The sequence below is a fragment of the Oryzias latipes genome, chromosome 6 (assembly GCF_002234675.1).
Source record: "Oryzias latipes chromosome 6, ASM223467v1".
NCBI classification, from domain to species: Eukaryota; Metazoa; Chordata; class Actinopteri; order Beloniformes; family Adrianichthyidae; genus Oryzias; species Oryzias latipes.
In genome coordinates, this window is record NC_019864.2 from 27505760 (window position 1) to 27522575 (window position 16816).

The 16816-nt window shown below is 40.8% G+C and overlaps 1 protein-coding gene and 1 non-coding gene across 3 annotated transcripts in view; both read left to right on the forward strand.

The window, feature by feature from the left end:
• Nucleotides 1-14685, forward strand: part of wwp2 (WW domain containing E3 ubiquitin protein ligase 2) — a 59832-nt gene extending 45147 nt beyond the window's left edge. The window contains exons 12-24 of one of the 2 annotated variants that reach the window (XM_023956034.1): nt 581-662; nt 1428-1556; nt 2495-2573; nt 4099-4170; nt 5044-5132; nt 7117-7276; nt 8870-9003; nt 10039-10179; nt 10259-10379; nt 10813-10917; nt 10995-11091; nt 13675-13747; nt 13947-14685. In XM_023956034.1, coding sequence (XP_023811802.1) covers nt 581-662; nt 1428-1556; nt 2495-2573; nt 4099-4170; nt 5044-5132; nt 7117-7276; nt 8870-9003; nt 10039-10179; nt 10259-10379; nt 10813-10917; nt 10995-11091; nt 13675-13747; nt 13947-14046 — 1382 coding nt within the window. In that variant the 3' untranslated portion in view covers nt 14047-14685. The remainder of the gene's footprint in view (nt 1-580; nt 663-1427; nt 1557-2494; nt 2574-4098; nt 4171-5043; nt 5133-7116; nt 7277-8869; nt 9004-10038; nt 10180-10258; nt 10380-10812; nt 10918-10994; nt 11092-13674; nt 13748-13946) is intronic. The other variant, XM_023956035.1, reaches the window with a different exon arrangement.
• On the forward strand, nt 5917-6011 carry mir140 (microRNA 140). The gene has a single exon (NR_107098.1). It is a non-coding gene; the product is annotated as a microRNA 140 (primary transcript).
• Nucleotides 14686-16816: the final 2131 nt, after the last annotated feature.

Here is a 16816-nt window from a genome sequence, read left to right on the forward strand (position 1 = left end):
TGATATTAGACTCAAAGAAGAAGAAGAAATTAGGGGGGGGGGGGGGAGAGATGGTAGCCAATAAAGAAAAAAGAGGATGGGGGTTTCAAAATGAAGGGTAAGGGGGGCAGAGAGGGTGTAAAGGCTAGCTGCAATGTGAGCACCACTGTTTCTGGGCCCTCCACACGCTCCCGTTAATGAGAAAAAGATGTCAGGGCGACTGAGGGAGGGGGCGCCGGTCACCCCCTCTGACTGCTGTGCACACCTCAGCACGCTTTCAGAAGGACATCCCCTGAAGATTTTTTGGTGGGGGTGCGGGGGGCAGACGTGAAAGTCACTGGCATTTCCAGTGACCCTGACACCCGTTTCACCCCCCCCCCCCCCTTCAGGCGCGCTCCCGCACACTAAAACGTTCAATGGCGAGTCGCAGCGAAATACCACACCGGCACGCCGCTTTTCTCTCATGGTGGAGACTTTTTGGTTTTTTTTTTCCTCCCCCCTCTTCAAAGACAGACGGGCAGCTTCTGTCTGTGTGGGGAGTTTTCTCATTTGAGACCCCCCCCCCCCCCCCCCTGTCCTCCTGTCCTGTGTGTGTCTGCAGAGAAGCGTCAGGACAACGGCAGAGTCTACTTTGTCAACCACAACACACGGACGACTCAGTGGGATGATCCTCGGACCCAAGGGTGAGAGCCGCTTCAACCACGGATGCACGTGCACACTTTTGTGCGTGTGTGTGTGTGTGCGTGTGTGTGTGCATGCTGCTTGTTAGGTGGTGCTTTAAGTGTTTAGTCATCCTGAGAAAGATGCTGGCAGACATAAAACGGCAGCGACTGAGTCATCCATATTACAGCACACTGATCAGATTATTCCAGATTATCATCTGATGGATTTACCCGACTGGGACTCTTTTCCACAAACTCTGCTTCAATGCATTCACATCAAACTGTTCAACTTATTTTCTCATTTTTGCTTTTGTTGGTCTTAGAATCACTTATTTCAAAAGGAGAAAAATCCAGATTTTTTCTCTCCCGTTTGACCTTTGACTCATTTCATGTCTGCAGACCATTGAAGTAACAAATACATTTTACCTCATTATTTTGCACCAATTAATGGAGTGTGGGTTCAAACCAAGTCAATTTAAAGTCTGCATGATTTTACCTTCCCGTGCAGCTGATTTATCTTTCAGAGAAATACTCAAATGATCTAAAAACTTCAGGATTTTCTTGAACCCACTGATTTTTTTTCTGCTTCTTTCACCTGTAAAATCCTTGAGATTTATACTCCTCTCCTGGTCTTTAAACCACAAACTTGGCAGCAAAGCATCACGGCAGATTGATGCATGCTTTCGGGTTTTTAGCATCCTGACCTTTAGCCCGGCAGGTTGGCAGAGGACGTCTTACCGAGCCTCTCCGACTGGGACCGTGCTCACTGCCCTCTCCCTGTTGCAGGATGATCAAGGAGCACCCCCTGCCCCCGGGCTGGGAGATGAAGTACACCGCGGAGGGAGTACGATATTTTGTGGACCACAACTCCCGTACCACCACCTTTAAAGACCCCAGACCCGGGTTTGAGCCAGGGTAACTATTATCTTGCTAACCTGCAGAACCGGAAGAAGAATAGAATCCACAAACTCCGTTGTTTTGATTCAGGCTGAATTTTTTTTTTTTCAATCCAGTTTCATTAGTGAGTTTATTGAGCCCATTTGTTATCCATTGATTTTTGCTACTTTGCTGGGTTTCCTTGGGTCGCATGTGATTAACTTCTGCATCAGTTCCTGTGTGGAACCTAGCAGCATCTTCATCCAAACACACTGCTCTTCCCGTTTGCCTTGAAGCAGTCAGAAATCTCCCCGCAGAAGTCAGGAGAATGTGCAGAAGTGCGACAGCAGATCCACAGCCGCCTGCGCTGGCATGTGTGTGGCTGTTTGTGCTTTTCTGTGCAGAGCTGCTGTTGTACGCCGTTTGTGCATGTGCACGAAAGCCCTTTCCTGCTGATGTTTGCATGTATTTTTAGGCCCGATGGCGGCAGAAGAAGCCCTCGCCGCTGTTCCTCTGGATCTCGCTGCGGTGTGAGTCTGTGGCCAGGGCTCTGCTGCTGCCGCGGTCTCCGTTTCCTAACCCAAACCGAGATGTGCCTGGCAACCTGGCAATGGCAAAGCCAGCACATTAGAGGCCTCTTTCTTTCCTCCTCCTGATTTCACTCTCCTCCTCCTCCTCCTTCCCATCATCCAACTCTCTTTTTCTCTGCCTCTTTGCTTTTCTGCTGCTGACGAAGCACATATGGGGTTTGCGTGTCTGTGTGTGTGCAGAGTTGGTGCAGCTTATACTAACACAGCTGCAGAGCCGTGTTCAGCTCACTCTGCTCAGACGATCCCTTTTGTCATTTAGAGCACAAAGCATGGAATGACCATGCGACCAGCATCATTAGGGTTTCTTAAACAAGCCGACTGTTATCTTATATATTCACGATTTTTTTCATGAAAACTTTATTTTTCTTTGCTTGTGTGTGTGTGCAGGTCACGGCAGGGCGGCTCACCCGGAGCATACGATCGCAGCTTTAGGTGGAAATACCACCAGTTCCGTTTCCTGTGTCATGTAAGTGTTGAAAGAGTCCGCAGACACCAAACAATGTTCAATATAAAAATATATATATATTTATTGGCTGAGGTTGTTTTTTTCGAAGAAGAGGGGAAAATACGGGGAAAGAGGATTGTTTCGCATGTGAACAATGTGGAGAAAAACACCCGGAGCAGCTGTGCACACTAACAAAACAGTAGTGCTTTGCTTGTCCGTTTAAAATGTCAACATCCTGAAAAGATGGAAAAGCAGGCCGCTGATGGTAGCTGCTTTGGTGCTGCGGTTTCAGCAGAGGAGAGGCCTGAATTTAGGTCACATTTCTTCTGGCTCTTGGGTACAGCACAGAAACTCTTTTCCAAGTCCTTTTATTTTTAATTTTTTTATATACCTCATATTATTTTAGGAGTCAGCTGCTGTTGTCTGGATCTGCTCTCACTGATTGTTTTGCCTCCTCCAAGCAGAAAAATACTACTTTTTTTTTTGTTATTTGAGGCAAAAGGATCACGTCCTAATTTATTCTTGGATAAATTATAAATTGAACACTTATTATCCTTTAAAAAATTATTAAAACCTGTTAGACTGTCAATGTGAGAGGAGAATAAAAATCAACAGACTCCATTTATTTTATTTTGAAATGAATATGTAGTGAAAATATCTTACTAAAGAAATAGAAGGCACAAACGGACTGCCACTTTATTAGGAACACCTTGCTAGTACCGTGCTGGACCCGCTTTACCTTCAGAACTGCCTTAATCCTTGGTGGCATTGATTCAACAAAGTACTGGACACATTCCTCAGAGAGGTGGGTCCATATTGACATGACAGCATCACGCAGTTGCAGCAGATTTGTCGGCTGCACATCCCATGATGCCGATCTCCTGTTCCATTACGTCCCAAAGGTGTTCTGTTGGGTTGAGATCTGGTGAATGTGGAGGCCATTTGAGTCCAGTGAACGCATCATCATGTCTAAGATGATTCCAGCTTTATGACACCGCGCTGGTACAAGATGGTACACTGTGGTCAGAAAGGGATAGACATGGTCAGCAACAGTACTCTGGTAGACTGTGGCGGTGGCACCAGGCTTTGTTGGTTGTAACCAGTGGTTCTTTGAGTTCCTGTTATCTTTCTATCAGCTGGAACTAGTCTGGCCATTCTCCTCTGATCTCATTTTGGGGCTATTCTCTGTAAACCCCAGAGATGGTTGTGGGTGAAAATCCCAGAAGATCAGCAGTTTCTGAAATCCTCAGACCAGCCCGTCTGGCACCAACAACCATGCAACGTTCAAAGTCACTTCAACCACCTTTCTTCCTGGTTCTGATGCTCTGTTTGAACTATAGCAGACCGTCTTGACCTTGGCTACATGCCTCAGTGAGTGGACTCACTGGTCACTTTCTTACGCACACCTGTCAAACTGTAGCAGCAACTCGATATAAATATACTTATATATATCTATATATATATATAGATATATGGATATATAGATATGTGTGTGTGTGTTTATATGTTTAACTCTTACCCTCTCGTGGTTCTTGTTGCCCTGCAGTCCAACGCCTTGCCAAGCCACGTGAAGATCTCCGTGTCCAGACAGACGCTGTTTGAGGATTCATTTCAGCAGGTCAGACTGAAAACTACTCTAGGATTTGAACATAGACTAAACAAGTGACGTCAAGTTTCATTTTCCTTTCTCTTGTCCGCTTTCAAAATCATACACTGAAGAAAAAAGCAGAGTATGAGATGTTTTTCGCTTAAAAGTGCCAATGGAAATAGTGAATTTGTGTTAAGATTTCATCTTCAAATAAGTTAGGATGTTCTGGCCTTTGAAGATGGGTTAGACACTCATTGTCAGGTATATTGATTGCTCTTGTAACTGGAAATATTTCAAAACATGATTTAAAATAAAGTACCCCCCCCCCCCCAAAAAAAAATCCTGTGCTATTCCTCGTGCTACAACAGTCCTTATTTCTAAACCTTTTTTTTCTAAAAGTAAGATGAGAATTGGACATAAATTCATATACATAAATGTATGTTTACTTTAAAACTTTGGCATTTTTCTCATTATGTGGAGGACATATATTGTCATTTTTGTTGTGCCGGTCATGTTGGATTACGGATGTGAGGGGCTGTAAGCTAGCAGGATAGAGAGTGAACAGAGAACTATCGGATAAGGGTGATAGGAAGGGGGGGCGGGGCACTCTATGCTAACAGTCCCATCCACAACTCAGGCAAATTTCTAATGATATAGATATTTGGTAAGTACCACAGACAGCAGTCACAAAGTGCTCTACAAGAGGAAAAAAAACACAAATTACAGTTAAAATGCATAAAATAATATAATACACTTAAAAATTTGATGTATTTTAAAATCAAATGACTCAAGATCATTCAATATGTTTTGTCTTGAAAAACAATTGTTACTTCTAACAGAAAAAATTACTAGTAATTTACTAGTAACCTTTTTTTTTTTTTTTTTTACACTTCTCTTCATCAGATCATGAATGTGAAGCCGTACGATCTTCGTCGTCGACTCTACATCATCATGAGAGGGGAGGAGGGGCTTGACTATGGCGGCATCGCCAGGTGAGGAGAAATCCAAACGCACCTCCGCCTTAGCCTTCATTCGCATTCTGTCGTCTTATGTGCCTTCTCTGGTTTTCCTGCATCTCATCCACCTGTGGGTATTCTTTACACAAGCCTCCATGTTTGATGTTGGTGAGGGTGGTGTTGGTGTATGTTTAGCTTCTGCCGCTTCCTCCTCCTCCTCCTATAGATTACATATTTAGGTTTAGTGATGGAGAATGAACGCAAAGTTTATGTTATGCTTTGTTTCATTATCAACTCGTGACTTAAACTATTTTTAGCTTTAAAATTTCAGTCTGTTGTCCCAACATGCACTAGGAGTTGTTTTAATGACCCGATGGTGGCAGCGTTTTCTCAATTTGTTGCCGTAGCGACAGGATGCAGCATCACCGGGTTTATCAGGTTCGACACTAAACCCTGTAATCCTCCTGCTATTTGTCTGAGCTCTGATTAAAGTTTGCTAACTTTTGGAGATCCATGATCCTACAGGTTCTTGTGGCAATCATCCGTTAGCTTCCCCTGTGTTTAAACGCCAGAGTTGAAGGCAGAAAAGCGTCTTCTGTGTAAAGATTCATCCTGTAGCCACACAGGGATGTTTTAGCTTGTTGCAGAACCTCCTCCTCCTGGAGCTCCCTTGTCCTCCCACCATCATCTGTTCCTGTCACGCCTCCTGCTGTCCTTCAGGTCTTCCTCTCTGCATATATTTTTTTTTCTGTTTGTGGTGTTCTCATCGTTCTCCCTTTTGGGTGTTTTGTTTTTTTTTTGTTTTTTTGCATTGTGTCTCTGTCTCCGGTGTCACGTCAGTGGTTTTACCCTATGGTAGGTGACATCATGCTGTTCTACCACAGGGTAGAACCACGGACGGGATGTTGGGAGGTGTCTGCGTCCGTCAGCCCGTCCGTCAGTCCATAACACCCAGCGCTCCGCACGCCCCCCGCGGGTGTGGGCGGGGCTTAAGGAGCGCTGCTGCTGCTGCTGGTGGAGGGGCCTTCATTCTGTCTAACATTCATTCCTCCACAGTTTGTCTAATCTGCTCTTCAGATTCTTCTGCTCTGTCGTTCGTTGGAATTGCTTCAAGACAAACTTTAACACATTTGATCTGATTCTGATCATCTCTTGATGTATTTTTAAAGCGTTCACAGCATTATTTTTTTTTAAATGCCGTTTTTAGCCACAAAAAAATAAAAGGTGTAGTTTACTAGAACATAGTTTCTGCAGAGCAATAGTAGTTTATATGAAATTGAATTGTAGGTGGAACTGTTGGTGCAGAGTAAGCTTTCCTCCCTTCCCATCATCCATCTGTTTGCACGCTCTCTCGTTAGCTTACAGTCCTCACAACCCCAACCGAATATTACCGGTGCAACAAAAATGGCGAGCAATATCGGAGCTAGTCTTTGGTTTTGAGCCAGACGTCAGCTTGAATACGAAAAACAAACTCGTTCACAGATCTATTTGTCTGGTGGATGCATCAAGATGGAGCGGAGCAGGGAGCTTGTGGCTTGCCGTAGTAGCTTCTATGTCACCCAAGTTTTTTCCAATGCCTTTTTTTCTTTTTTTCACTATGGTTTGAATAAAGAATTACTCAGAAATGCAGTTTTAAGTCTTAAGTTTTTCTATATGTGCTCTCCATCATGAGAAAAATGGCTCAAGAACATGTTAAAAACACAATCTTTATGAGAGTGGGAAATTCTTTCTTAGGAATTTGGAAAAGTTGTAACACTTTCGTTTATTTTTGTTTTATTTTCCACTAATGTGTAAAGTTCCTTTTTTATTTTTATCCTTCCATGTTTTACAGGTTTCGTTTTTTTGCTGAATCTCGGACTTTCTATTTTTCTTTGTGTTTCTTATATGGTGTTATCTCCAGACATGTGTTGAGCTTTCCATCCCTTCCCTAAATGAAAATGAAAGCTGTTGTCCTGACGTAAATGATCTTCAGGTTTTTGCTCCGCCCTGCAGTAACGCCGTCTGTCCTCTCGCTCTGCAGAGAGTGGTTCTTCCTGCTGTCACACGAAGTCCTGAACCCCATGTACTGTTTGTTTGAATACGCCGGCAAGAACAACTACTGCCTCCAGATCAACCCCGCCTCCTCCATCAACCCCGACCACCTCACCTACTTCCGCTTCATCGGCCGCTTCATCGCCATGGTGAGCTACTTCCATTTGTTTTTGCTTAAATCTTGAAAAATATTTGTTCTTGCAAACCCAGTTAGCAAAACCTACTTTGGTCCTTCAAATCCTGGAATTTTTAAAGATATTCCAGGATTTCCAGGATTTTATTCTCCTTTTTTAATACATTTGGAATCCTTGGTGTAGAACCTTGCTGGTCCGATACCTGGCACTGGCATTTTTCACATGCATATCTTTTTTGTTACTGTGATGTTTTCACTTTATTTATGGTCAATTTTGATTTTTTTTTTGTGCCAATTATTACCTTTTAAGTTTCATTTTTATTTAGCAATATAGCATTCAACCCTGCATTTCCTTCTGGGAATGCAGCTCCTTCTAGTTGTAGTTCCTTTTTATTACAGTGAAAACAAACTAGTGTATTAAGTAAAAATGACTCATTTTAGAACAACATGTGAACAAAATGAGAATATGTGTACAAGTTTTCTTAAATCCTCAAAATCTAAAACTAGCACTAGAACATAAATATGAATTATTCTTTTCAATGACAGTGAATGCAAGTCTAAAATTTAACTTAAACATAACATCCTTAAATTTGAACCTAAAATTGGGTAATTTCATTTTTTCCCCATTTTTTAAAAATTCTTAAATCAAGTTTTTCTATTGTCAAAATAATGGAGCAAAGTGATTCAGACTCATTTATTAATAATTTCCTTATTTCTAGATGTCTAGATCTCCTAATGAGACAAAAAGTTCTCCACCGAGCGGATTTTGGGAAAAGCTTGTTTAAAATTAAAACAGCTTCAGACTTGGAAACTTAGGTCTAAAAACAAGGTTTCAAGTCTCTCAAGTATCAAATAGTTTGCAGTGTAGTTCTGGTTTCTTCTTGTAAACTTGTTTTCTGTCATTGTGGCGTGACTGAGGGTGGAGTGGAAAGGTGGGGGGGGGGGCATTTGGTGTCACTTTTCTGTGGTTTCTGTCGATGTAAACCCTCGTTTCAGCCTTGTGAATGTACAGTAAGAGCCATAAAACGTCTCTCTGTGTGGAACCGGCTCCAAACAGCCGTCTGTCCCGAAGCCGACAGCCTCCGCCCTCCTTCCCACACCATGACCTCACTGCCGCACCCTTCCTGCCAGCCTACACCCTCTGGAGCTGCCTTCCCTCACTTCCAGCATGCACTCCACTCACATGCTTTTTAAAGATGCCTTTCCCAGATAAGTGCTCCAAACCCTTTTTCTGCTGCCCTCTATCTGCATAGAGACCTTCTGTCTCTCGTCTGGCAGCTGGGAGACGGAGATCTGGTCCGTCAGAACACCGGAATAAAGTCTGTCCAGTCTTTGTTGCTCTTGGCTTTTCACAGGCCTGAAGCCCCGATGGGTTCGTAACCTTAAAGCCGCTCCGTCTGGCTTTAAACGCCAAAGAAACACCACCAGCTGGTTAATGTCATTCACGTGTGATCACAGGCCTCTGAAAATAGTAAGCTCATAACTCGCCTGATCCAGACTCTGTGGACTCAAACCTGTGGAATCCTCACCTTTACTGAGCATCTCTGAGTTTTCACTGAGCGGCGAACGCCAGGCGGTTTTCCACATTGTTGAAGTCTTCTCCCTGCAGGCTCTGTACCACGGAAAGTTCATCGACACCGGCTTCACGCTGCCGTTCTACAAGCGAATGCTGGACAAGAAACCCACCCTCAAAGACCTGGAGTCCATAGACCCCGAGTTTTATAACTCCATCATGTGGGTCAAGTAAGTAAAGCAGCTGCTGCAGAAGAACATGTTGATTTTGGGTTCATATAAAACCATAAAAGAAAACTTAAAAATGCCTTAAATATGTCTTTTTTAGAACACTGTCTGAATTTTTGAAGCTGTGAAATATTTAGTTTTCAACTCTTATCAAAAACAACCTCCAGCATTTTATTCAGCTAATATTATTTAATAAAGCATTTATCATTCAGCATCTCAAGTAGGTTTTTAAAGACCCACTCTGATTAAAAAAAAAAAATCATGTTTTTTTAACATGTTTTTGCAGCATTTCTTCTGATGATGGGGGACATATATTAAGAAAATAAGGATCAAAATCGTATTTCTGTGTAATTCTTTATTCAAATCGTTGTGAATCAGGAATAGACACAAAAATACAGTTTGAAAAAGAGCTTATACGCTGGGCTGACCCCACGCTCCCTGCTCTGCTTAAACAGATCTCTCAGCAACAAGGGGGGGGGGGGTTGGTCCCACCAACAAATTGGAGGTGAAATTCTAAAGAACTACTGCCACTCTGCAGAAACTATGTCCTAGAAAATGACACTGGTTTTTAGGTTTTAGCTTAAGAAAATACATATTCGTAATGAAAACCACTGGAAAAACTTTAACAAAAGGTGATTCCAGTGGGACTTTAAAGTGATGGCGTTGCCATAAATGGCTTTTAATGATAACGGGTAGATTCCTAAAATGAGAAAAGGGATAACATTAATGGTAAAGACGATTTAACATCTATAATTTAATTCCAAGAAGTTTAAAATGGTTTTTTTTTACACCCATTTCCATGTTTCTTTAATGTTTTCCTTTTTAGCAGATGATGTCAAATGTCTATTCTAAATAACAAATTGAAATTGTTTAATTTTAGAAGTTTCCTATTTGGTACAAAATTAAAGTTTATGGTCTCTAAAACTTAAAAACGAAACTACGGTAACTAGTTTCAGTTGCTTCTTCAGGAGCAACTTTTTAAGTAAATGAATGTTTTTAAAGGGTTGATGTTTCATGATGTTTTGCCTCTGCGCTTAGGGAGAACAACCTGGCGGAATGTGGGGTGGAGCTGTACTTCGCTCAGGACATGGAGATCCTCGGGAAAGTTTCCACCCACCAGCTGAAGGACGACGGCGAGAACGAACTGGTCACGGAGGAAAACAAGGAAGAGTACATCAGGTGAGCCGACAGAAACGGTCCCAGCTGACCTTCAGCGCCGAGGTCGAGCTCCTAAATGAACCGCCTTCACCTCCTGCAGCCTGCTGACGGACTGGAGGTTCACCCGCGGGGTGGAGGAGCAGACGAAAGCCTTTCTTGACGGCTTCAACGAGGTGGTTCCTCTGGAATGGCTTCGCTACTTTGATGAGAAGGAGCTGGAGGTAAGAGGGATGGTTTTCATGCTTTATATTTACTAAAAAATGTGTTTGATCTGGACGAGGTCCTGAGGATCAGAGTTGAAACTCGTTCAACACCTGCTGAGCGTCGTCATCCAGCAAAATCACCAGGAATGATTCGATTTTCTCACCTCATCCTAGAGGCATTAGTTCAGAGGTTCGACCTAGTGTCTGAGAGGAGAATTTCCTCACAAATATGGAACCTTTCAGGACTCCAGAGGTCGTTCAATGCTTTGTTTCAAGTCTGCATGTGAATGCAGACGATACTTAAGATAGTAAACCATATTTTTCCACCTCTGTAAAAACTCAGAGGCTTCCTGTTTCGTTTTTTTGTAGAAGATCAATTTGTTTAAACGTCTGCTTAAGTTAAGGTTGTAGAGAAGCAGCGGGACAATAACATGTCTGGTCTCCGTGGCAGCTGATGCTGTGCGGGATGCAGGAGATCGATCTGGCCGACTGGCAGAAGAACACCATCTACCGGCACTACACCAAGAACAGCAAGCAGATCCACTGGTTCTGGCAGGTGAGCTGAATTCGGGTGTTTGGTAAACATTCACACTGAAGCGGTGACGTTCGGCGACTGACGCTGCGCTCCTACAGGTGGTGAAGGAGATGGACAACGAGAAGAGAATCCGTCTGCTCCAGTTTGTAACAGGAACCTGCCGACTGCCGGTCGGCGGCTTCCAGGAACTTATAGGTACAAAACATTTATCCTTTAGTTTGTAGATTTCACAGACCGCCCAGTTTGTGGGAAATTTTTGTTTGTTTTTATATATACATATATTTTTATGTGAGGATATAGATATGACAGTTGTGAAAAAGGTTATTAATAGTATCTCTAAGCCTCTAACATACCTATGTAACGTATCATTACAAACTGGGAGATTCCCAAACCAAACGAAAATAGCAAAAATCATTCCTATTTATAAGAACGGAGACAAACACCAATTGTCTCTCCTTCAACAATTCTCAGCAATTTTAGTAAAAATATTAAATGATAAACTAGTTACATTTATTGATAAACATAACATTCTAAATCAAATCAAATCAAATCAAATCAAACTTTATTTATAAAATAGCGCTTCTCATGCACTTTGTGCAGCTCGAAGCGCTTTAACACTAAAAACAGTAAACACACAACATTACAATAAAAACCCCAACCCACCCTTCACCCTTCCCACTTCCCTCCATTAAACCACATGACCCATGGCTCCCACGTACAATGAATTATGACTATGTAACTGTAAAAGAATAAATAAATAAATAAATAAACAAACAAACAAACAAACAAACAAACAAGTATGGCTTGGCTCTGCTGTGAGGAAACAGTATCTGGGAATCCTTTCATACCAGGAGCCAGCCCGGCCAACGGAACATCGCCACAGTGCCCACCCAGACCGGGACAACACCGGGGTCCCCCTCACAGCCATAAAGCTGTAAAATTAGACCCCAGCCGCCCCAGCAAGGGCAACAACTGCAGCAACAACCGCTGACCAAGCCGGCAAGCCCTGGAGGAAAAGATCCCCTCAAGAAACACTGGGGCTAAAATCATAAGATGCTAAAATTAAAAACATAAAAAAGAAGGAAGAAAAAAAAAAAAAAAAAAAAAACATAAAATTGAGAATAAGATGCGTAAAATTAAAATAAATACATAAAATAGCCTATACTAAAACTAATAGAATAAATTAGCAGTTAAAATCAACTAAAAGCTAAATTAAAAAGGTGGGTCTTGAGCCTCTTCTTAAAAACCTCTACTGTCTCTGCGGCCCTGAGGTTCTCCGGCAGGCTGTTCCACAGGCGAGGACCGTAATGGCAGAACGAAGCCTCACCATAAGTTTTGGTCCTCACCTTGGGAACAACTAAGAGGCCAGCACTGGAAGACCTCAAGGTCCGCGAGGGCTCATATTTTAAAAGAATATCATTTAAATAAGAAGGCCCAAGACCATAAAAACATTTATAAACCATTAAAAGAATTTTAAAATCAATCCTGAAACGCACAGGGAGCCAATGCAGCGATTTTAAAACCGGTGTAATGTGTTCCCGCCCTCTGGTTCTCGTCAGAACTCGTGCCGCTGAGTTCTGTAGAAGTTGTAAGTTTGAAAGAGACTTTTTGGGTAAACCAGAGAGCAGGGCATTACAATAATCTAAACGACTGAAAATAAAAGCATGCATTAGTACCTCTGTGCTGGCAAGAGAGAGGAACGGGCGGACTCTGGCAATGTTCTTAAGATGATAAAATCCTGTCTTAACGACATTTTTAATGTGTGGGATAAAATTTAGCTCAGAGTCAAAAAGTACGCCCAGGTTTCTCACACATTGAGAAGGTTTAAAATTATGAAGATGTGGTAAAATCATCTCTCTCTTGTCTTCAGAAATGTGCATCTGGAATTGTCATTGACTTTAAAAAAGCATTTGACTCTCTCAATCATGACATCCTACTTGACAAACTGGATGTGTATGGGATAAGAGGACCAGCGCTAACTTGGGTCAAAAGCTATCTAACAGGAAGAAAACAATTTGTCAAGATTGATGAATTTACATTAGAAGCCAAAGAGATAAGTTGTGGTGTCCCACAAGGATCAATTCTGGGCCCGCTGCTATTTATTTACATAAATTATATATTCAATGTTTCAAAACTTTGAAAACTCCTGTTATTTGCTGATGACACAAATATATTCTATTCTACAGCCAATCATAGGGAACTTAGCAATGTGGGGAACACGGAGGTAAACAAAATAAAATCATGGATGGATTACAACAAGTTATCTTTGAACCTAAATTAAACCAAAGTGATGTTTTTTGGTAACTACTACGCCAATACCGAGCTCTCAATTAAAATAAATAATGCCTCAATTGAAATTCTTGGGGGTTGCTATCAATGACAAACTAAGTGGGAAAACATTACCATTCAGTATCCAAAAGCAGTTCTTGGAAAATGAAGGAGCCTACAAACTGAGGGGATGTAGGAACTGATAAGAACCACAAAGAAAAGCTAAACTTTGGAACGAGTTAAGTAATGAGCTCAAACAATGTTCAAATATACAAATAATACTCGTCCTTTTCAAGCAGTAAATCAAGCTCTGCATGTCTTAATAATCACTATATTTAATTAAGCATTTGGGATTTAAATTCTTTTTTGTTTGTTTTTTATTTTCTGTTTTTTTATCTATGCATTTCATTATTTCTAATGAGTTTGTGTAAATTCTGTGAAAATTCTTTATTGCTTTGACTACAATGCTTGAAATAAATCCATCAATCAACCAATGTTTGTCATCTGTAGGAAGTAATGGTCCCCAGAAGTTCTGCATAGACAAAGTGGGGAAGGAGACTTGGCTTCCAAGAAGCCACACATGGTGAGATCTTGTCTTTATTTAACTCTATATTTGTTTTAAAAAAAAAAAGATATTAGTGGGTCATAGGTATTTTTTCAGTAATATTTTTAGTATTTGGACAACTTTTGAGATAACACGTTTTTCTTTGTTTATGTTGACGTATTTCCAGCCTGAATTGTCTGGATTTTCTCTGACCTAGTTCTTGTTTTTGTCCTCTCAGCTTCAATCGTCTGGACCTGCCGCCCTACAAAAGCCTGGAGCAGCTCCGAGAGAAACTCCTCTTCGCCATCGAGGAAACGGAAGGATTTGGACAGGAGTGACTCACAGCCGTTGCACCGGCAACACAAAAACACTAAATTCAGCATGACCGTTTTTATTGTTTTAGATTCATGTGTTCCTCCCGGGGTTAAAACTTTGGCCTCATCCGGGGAGTAGAGTCCCAAGGGTGAACTGAAACTTGACGTTTGAGACCCAAAACACAGAGGATGTGTGTGTAGTTGCTCATGTTGTGTATGTGCACATAGACAGTGTGTGTGTGTGTGTGTGTGTGTGTGGGTTTTGAACAGAAGACACACCCCCACTGCCCGCTTCCAAGCGCACTAAAGCCAGATGGCATTACGGCCTTAATGCCACCTCATGTCAACAGCACAGCTACCCGCAGATGCAGTAAAGCAAATTCACCCCAAACACATTTTTAACCTTTTGAAGCGAGCAGCGAACGAGACGGACTGAGTACATGAATGAATTCACTTCATTCGTTAATCACAGGGCTAAACACCCCCCCCCCCCCCCCCCAAGGCCCCGCGTTTGGGGGCGTGTCCGGGGCCCAAGTCTATTACTGAAGCTAAAGAGAAGAGATGCAATTTTATTTTTTATCTTTCTGTTACTTGTGAAAGTCAGCATTTTCTCTTGTACAGATCCAAAAAATAAAAAGAAACTGAGTCTTAATACAGTCTTAACCTGGATATCTGTCTTTTTTTTTTTCTTTCAACAGTTTTCTTGTAATCGTGTTCATGAAGATTGATCAACCATTTTCACCGTATTCATCTTAAACACATGTTTTTATCTTAGAATTTCGGGCTTAAAAATGTAAACGAAAACACTAAAACTATTAAACCAACAAAGCTGTGCAAAATAAAATCCAGTGTGAAGATCTGAAACTACATAACAGAGTCAACAAACTGTGCTAAACTTAAAAAAAAACAAAAGCAACTGAAGGTTAGCGACACACACGCTCATGTTTGTTGTGATTGTGCCGCAATGAAGACTTTTTTTATTCATTTCTCACATAATAATTCAGTCTGATAACTTACAGATGCTTAAAAACGTGATGCTAACTAACAACTAAAAATGTAACCCATCAGTTTGTTTGATCAAACCGATAATCGCAAAATAAATTTGGACAGTGACTATTTGTCCCCTTATCAATAGGAATTCTTAAATAAAACTCTCTTTTGAGATTTTAAAAGAGAATGTTATTTTTAAAACATCTCATAGAGAAATAAAGTAAAATGTGATTTGAAGTTGTAGAAAAATCTTATAGTAAATGTTTTAAGGATTTAGTGTCAAAAACAAAAAGGATTCAACCTTAAAAGATTACAGCAGGATTAAGAGTTAATGGGTCACATTTGGGATTTTTCTTGAATTTTACTGACCAGCACCCCAAAGAATTTTTGTTTTTTTAAACATTCCTAACGTTATTAGATTCATCTTTAAAAGCCAAAATTCACAAATGGTAAAATATTCGCACAAACGTTGAGTAAAAACGTTCTGTCCTGATGAGGTCCTTAAGATCTCAACGTCTTAATACAGGATTTATTTTAACCCATAACAGAGCCGTCTGTCAATTATAGTTTATAATTGATGTTGGTGATTGTCATTTACTCAGCTAAGAAACATTTGCTGAAAAAAAAAAACTGGACTCTTTACCATTCGATGTAAAAGAAATGCTCCCTTCAAAAACCACCACTGCACCCTCCACTCGTCACTGAACCGGACTTCACTATTCACTGGACGGAAAATCCAGTGGTTGCTGTTAATTTACAAAACCCTCCTTGGCCTTTTCCCTCCTAGTTGAGGCAGCTTTTGCACATTTCATCTCTCATGTACAACACCTACTCTGCAAAACGGAATTAATTAACAGTCTATCAACCAATACGTTCCTTTCAGTCTGCAGTTTTTAAAAGGAATCTTAATAAACATTTTAAAGAAAACTGTAACCTAGATTTATGAGACTAATGACTTTTAATTGATACAATTATTTCAATGATTGTCTCTATTACCGCTGTTTTATCCTGATCTTTGTTCTATGCGTTTCATGTAACTCTTCATTCTTGCCTTTTGCCAGGCTACAGTTGAAAATAAGATTTTTCCTTTCTTAATCTGTCTTGACTGGATAAATGAAGGTAAATACATAAATAAATTATTGCACAGTCAACATTTAACTCGCTAGTTAGCGGAGTATTCATGGCATTCTGAAAGCCTTTTTAAAGTTGTTAACTTCCACATCAAGACAAAATGTTAAAAAACACTACATCTTATAGAAATCCTGATCCAGTTCAGGATTGAAACTAAAAAAGTTAGACTGTGGTAATACTTATTTTAATAAGGGACATGATTGGTTAAGGATGGCAGGGGCAGAAAAGTTGACAGACAACTAGGCAGCATATAATTAGAAGTCTTGTTTACTCAATGCTACAGACGGTCTCTGTTGGTGTCTTGATGACTGAACACCTTTTCTGCCATTTTTCTGGATTATTTATAAAAAGAGCGTAAAGATGAGCAAAGCTGCAGGTGAGCAGACCTGGTCACTTCAGAAGAGATAAGAACAAACTCTGAAACTTGATCAAAGTTTTGACGTGTTAAAAACAAGCTTCTATGGCAAGCAAAAGAGCCAAAATAAGAACATAATGGAACAAAATACGCTATAAAAATTACATGCACCTTGAACTCATCTTAGGATGTGTGTAAATTAGTTGTCTTTAGAAAAAGAGTAAACAAATTGGGCTGAATTGATGACTATAATGTTCCTTTTTTTTAATCCATCCATCTACTATTGTTCTAATTTATTTATTAATTTTTTACATTTTC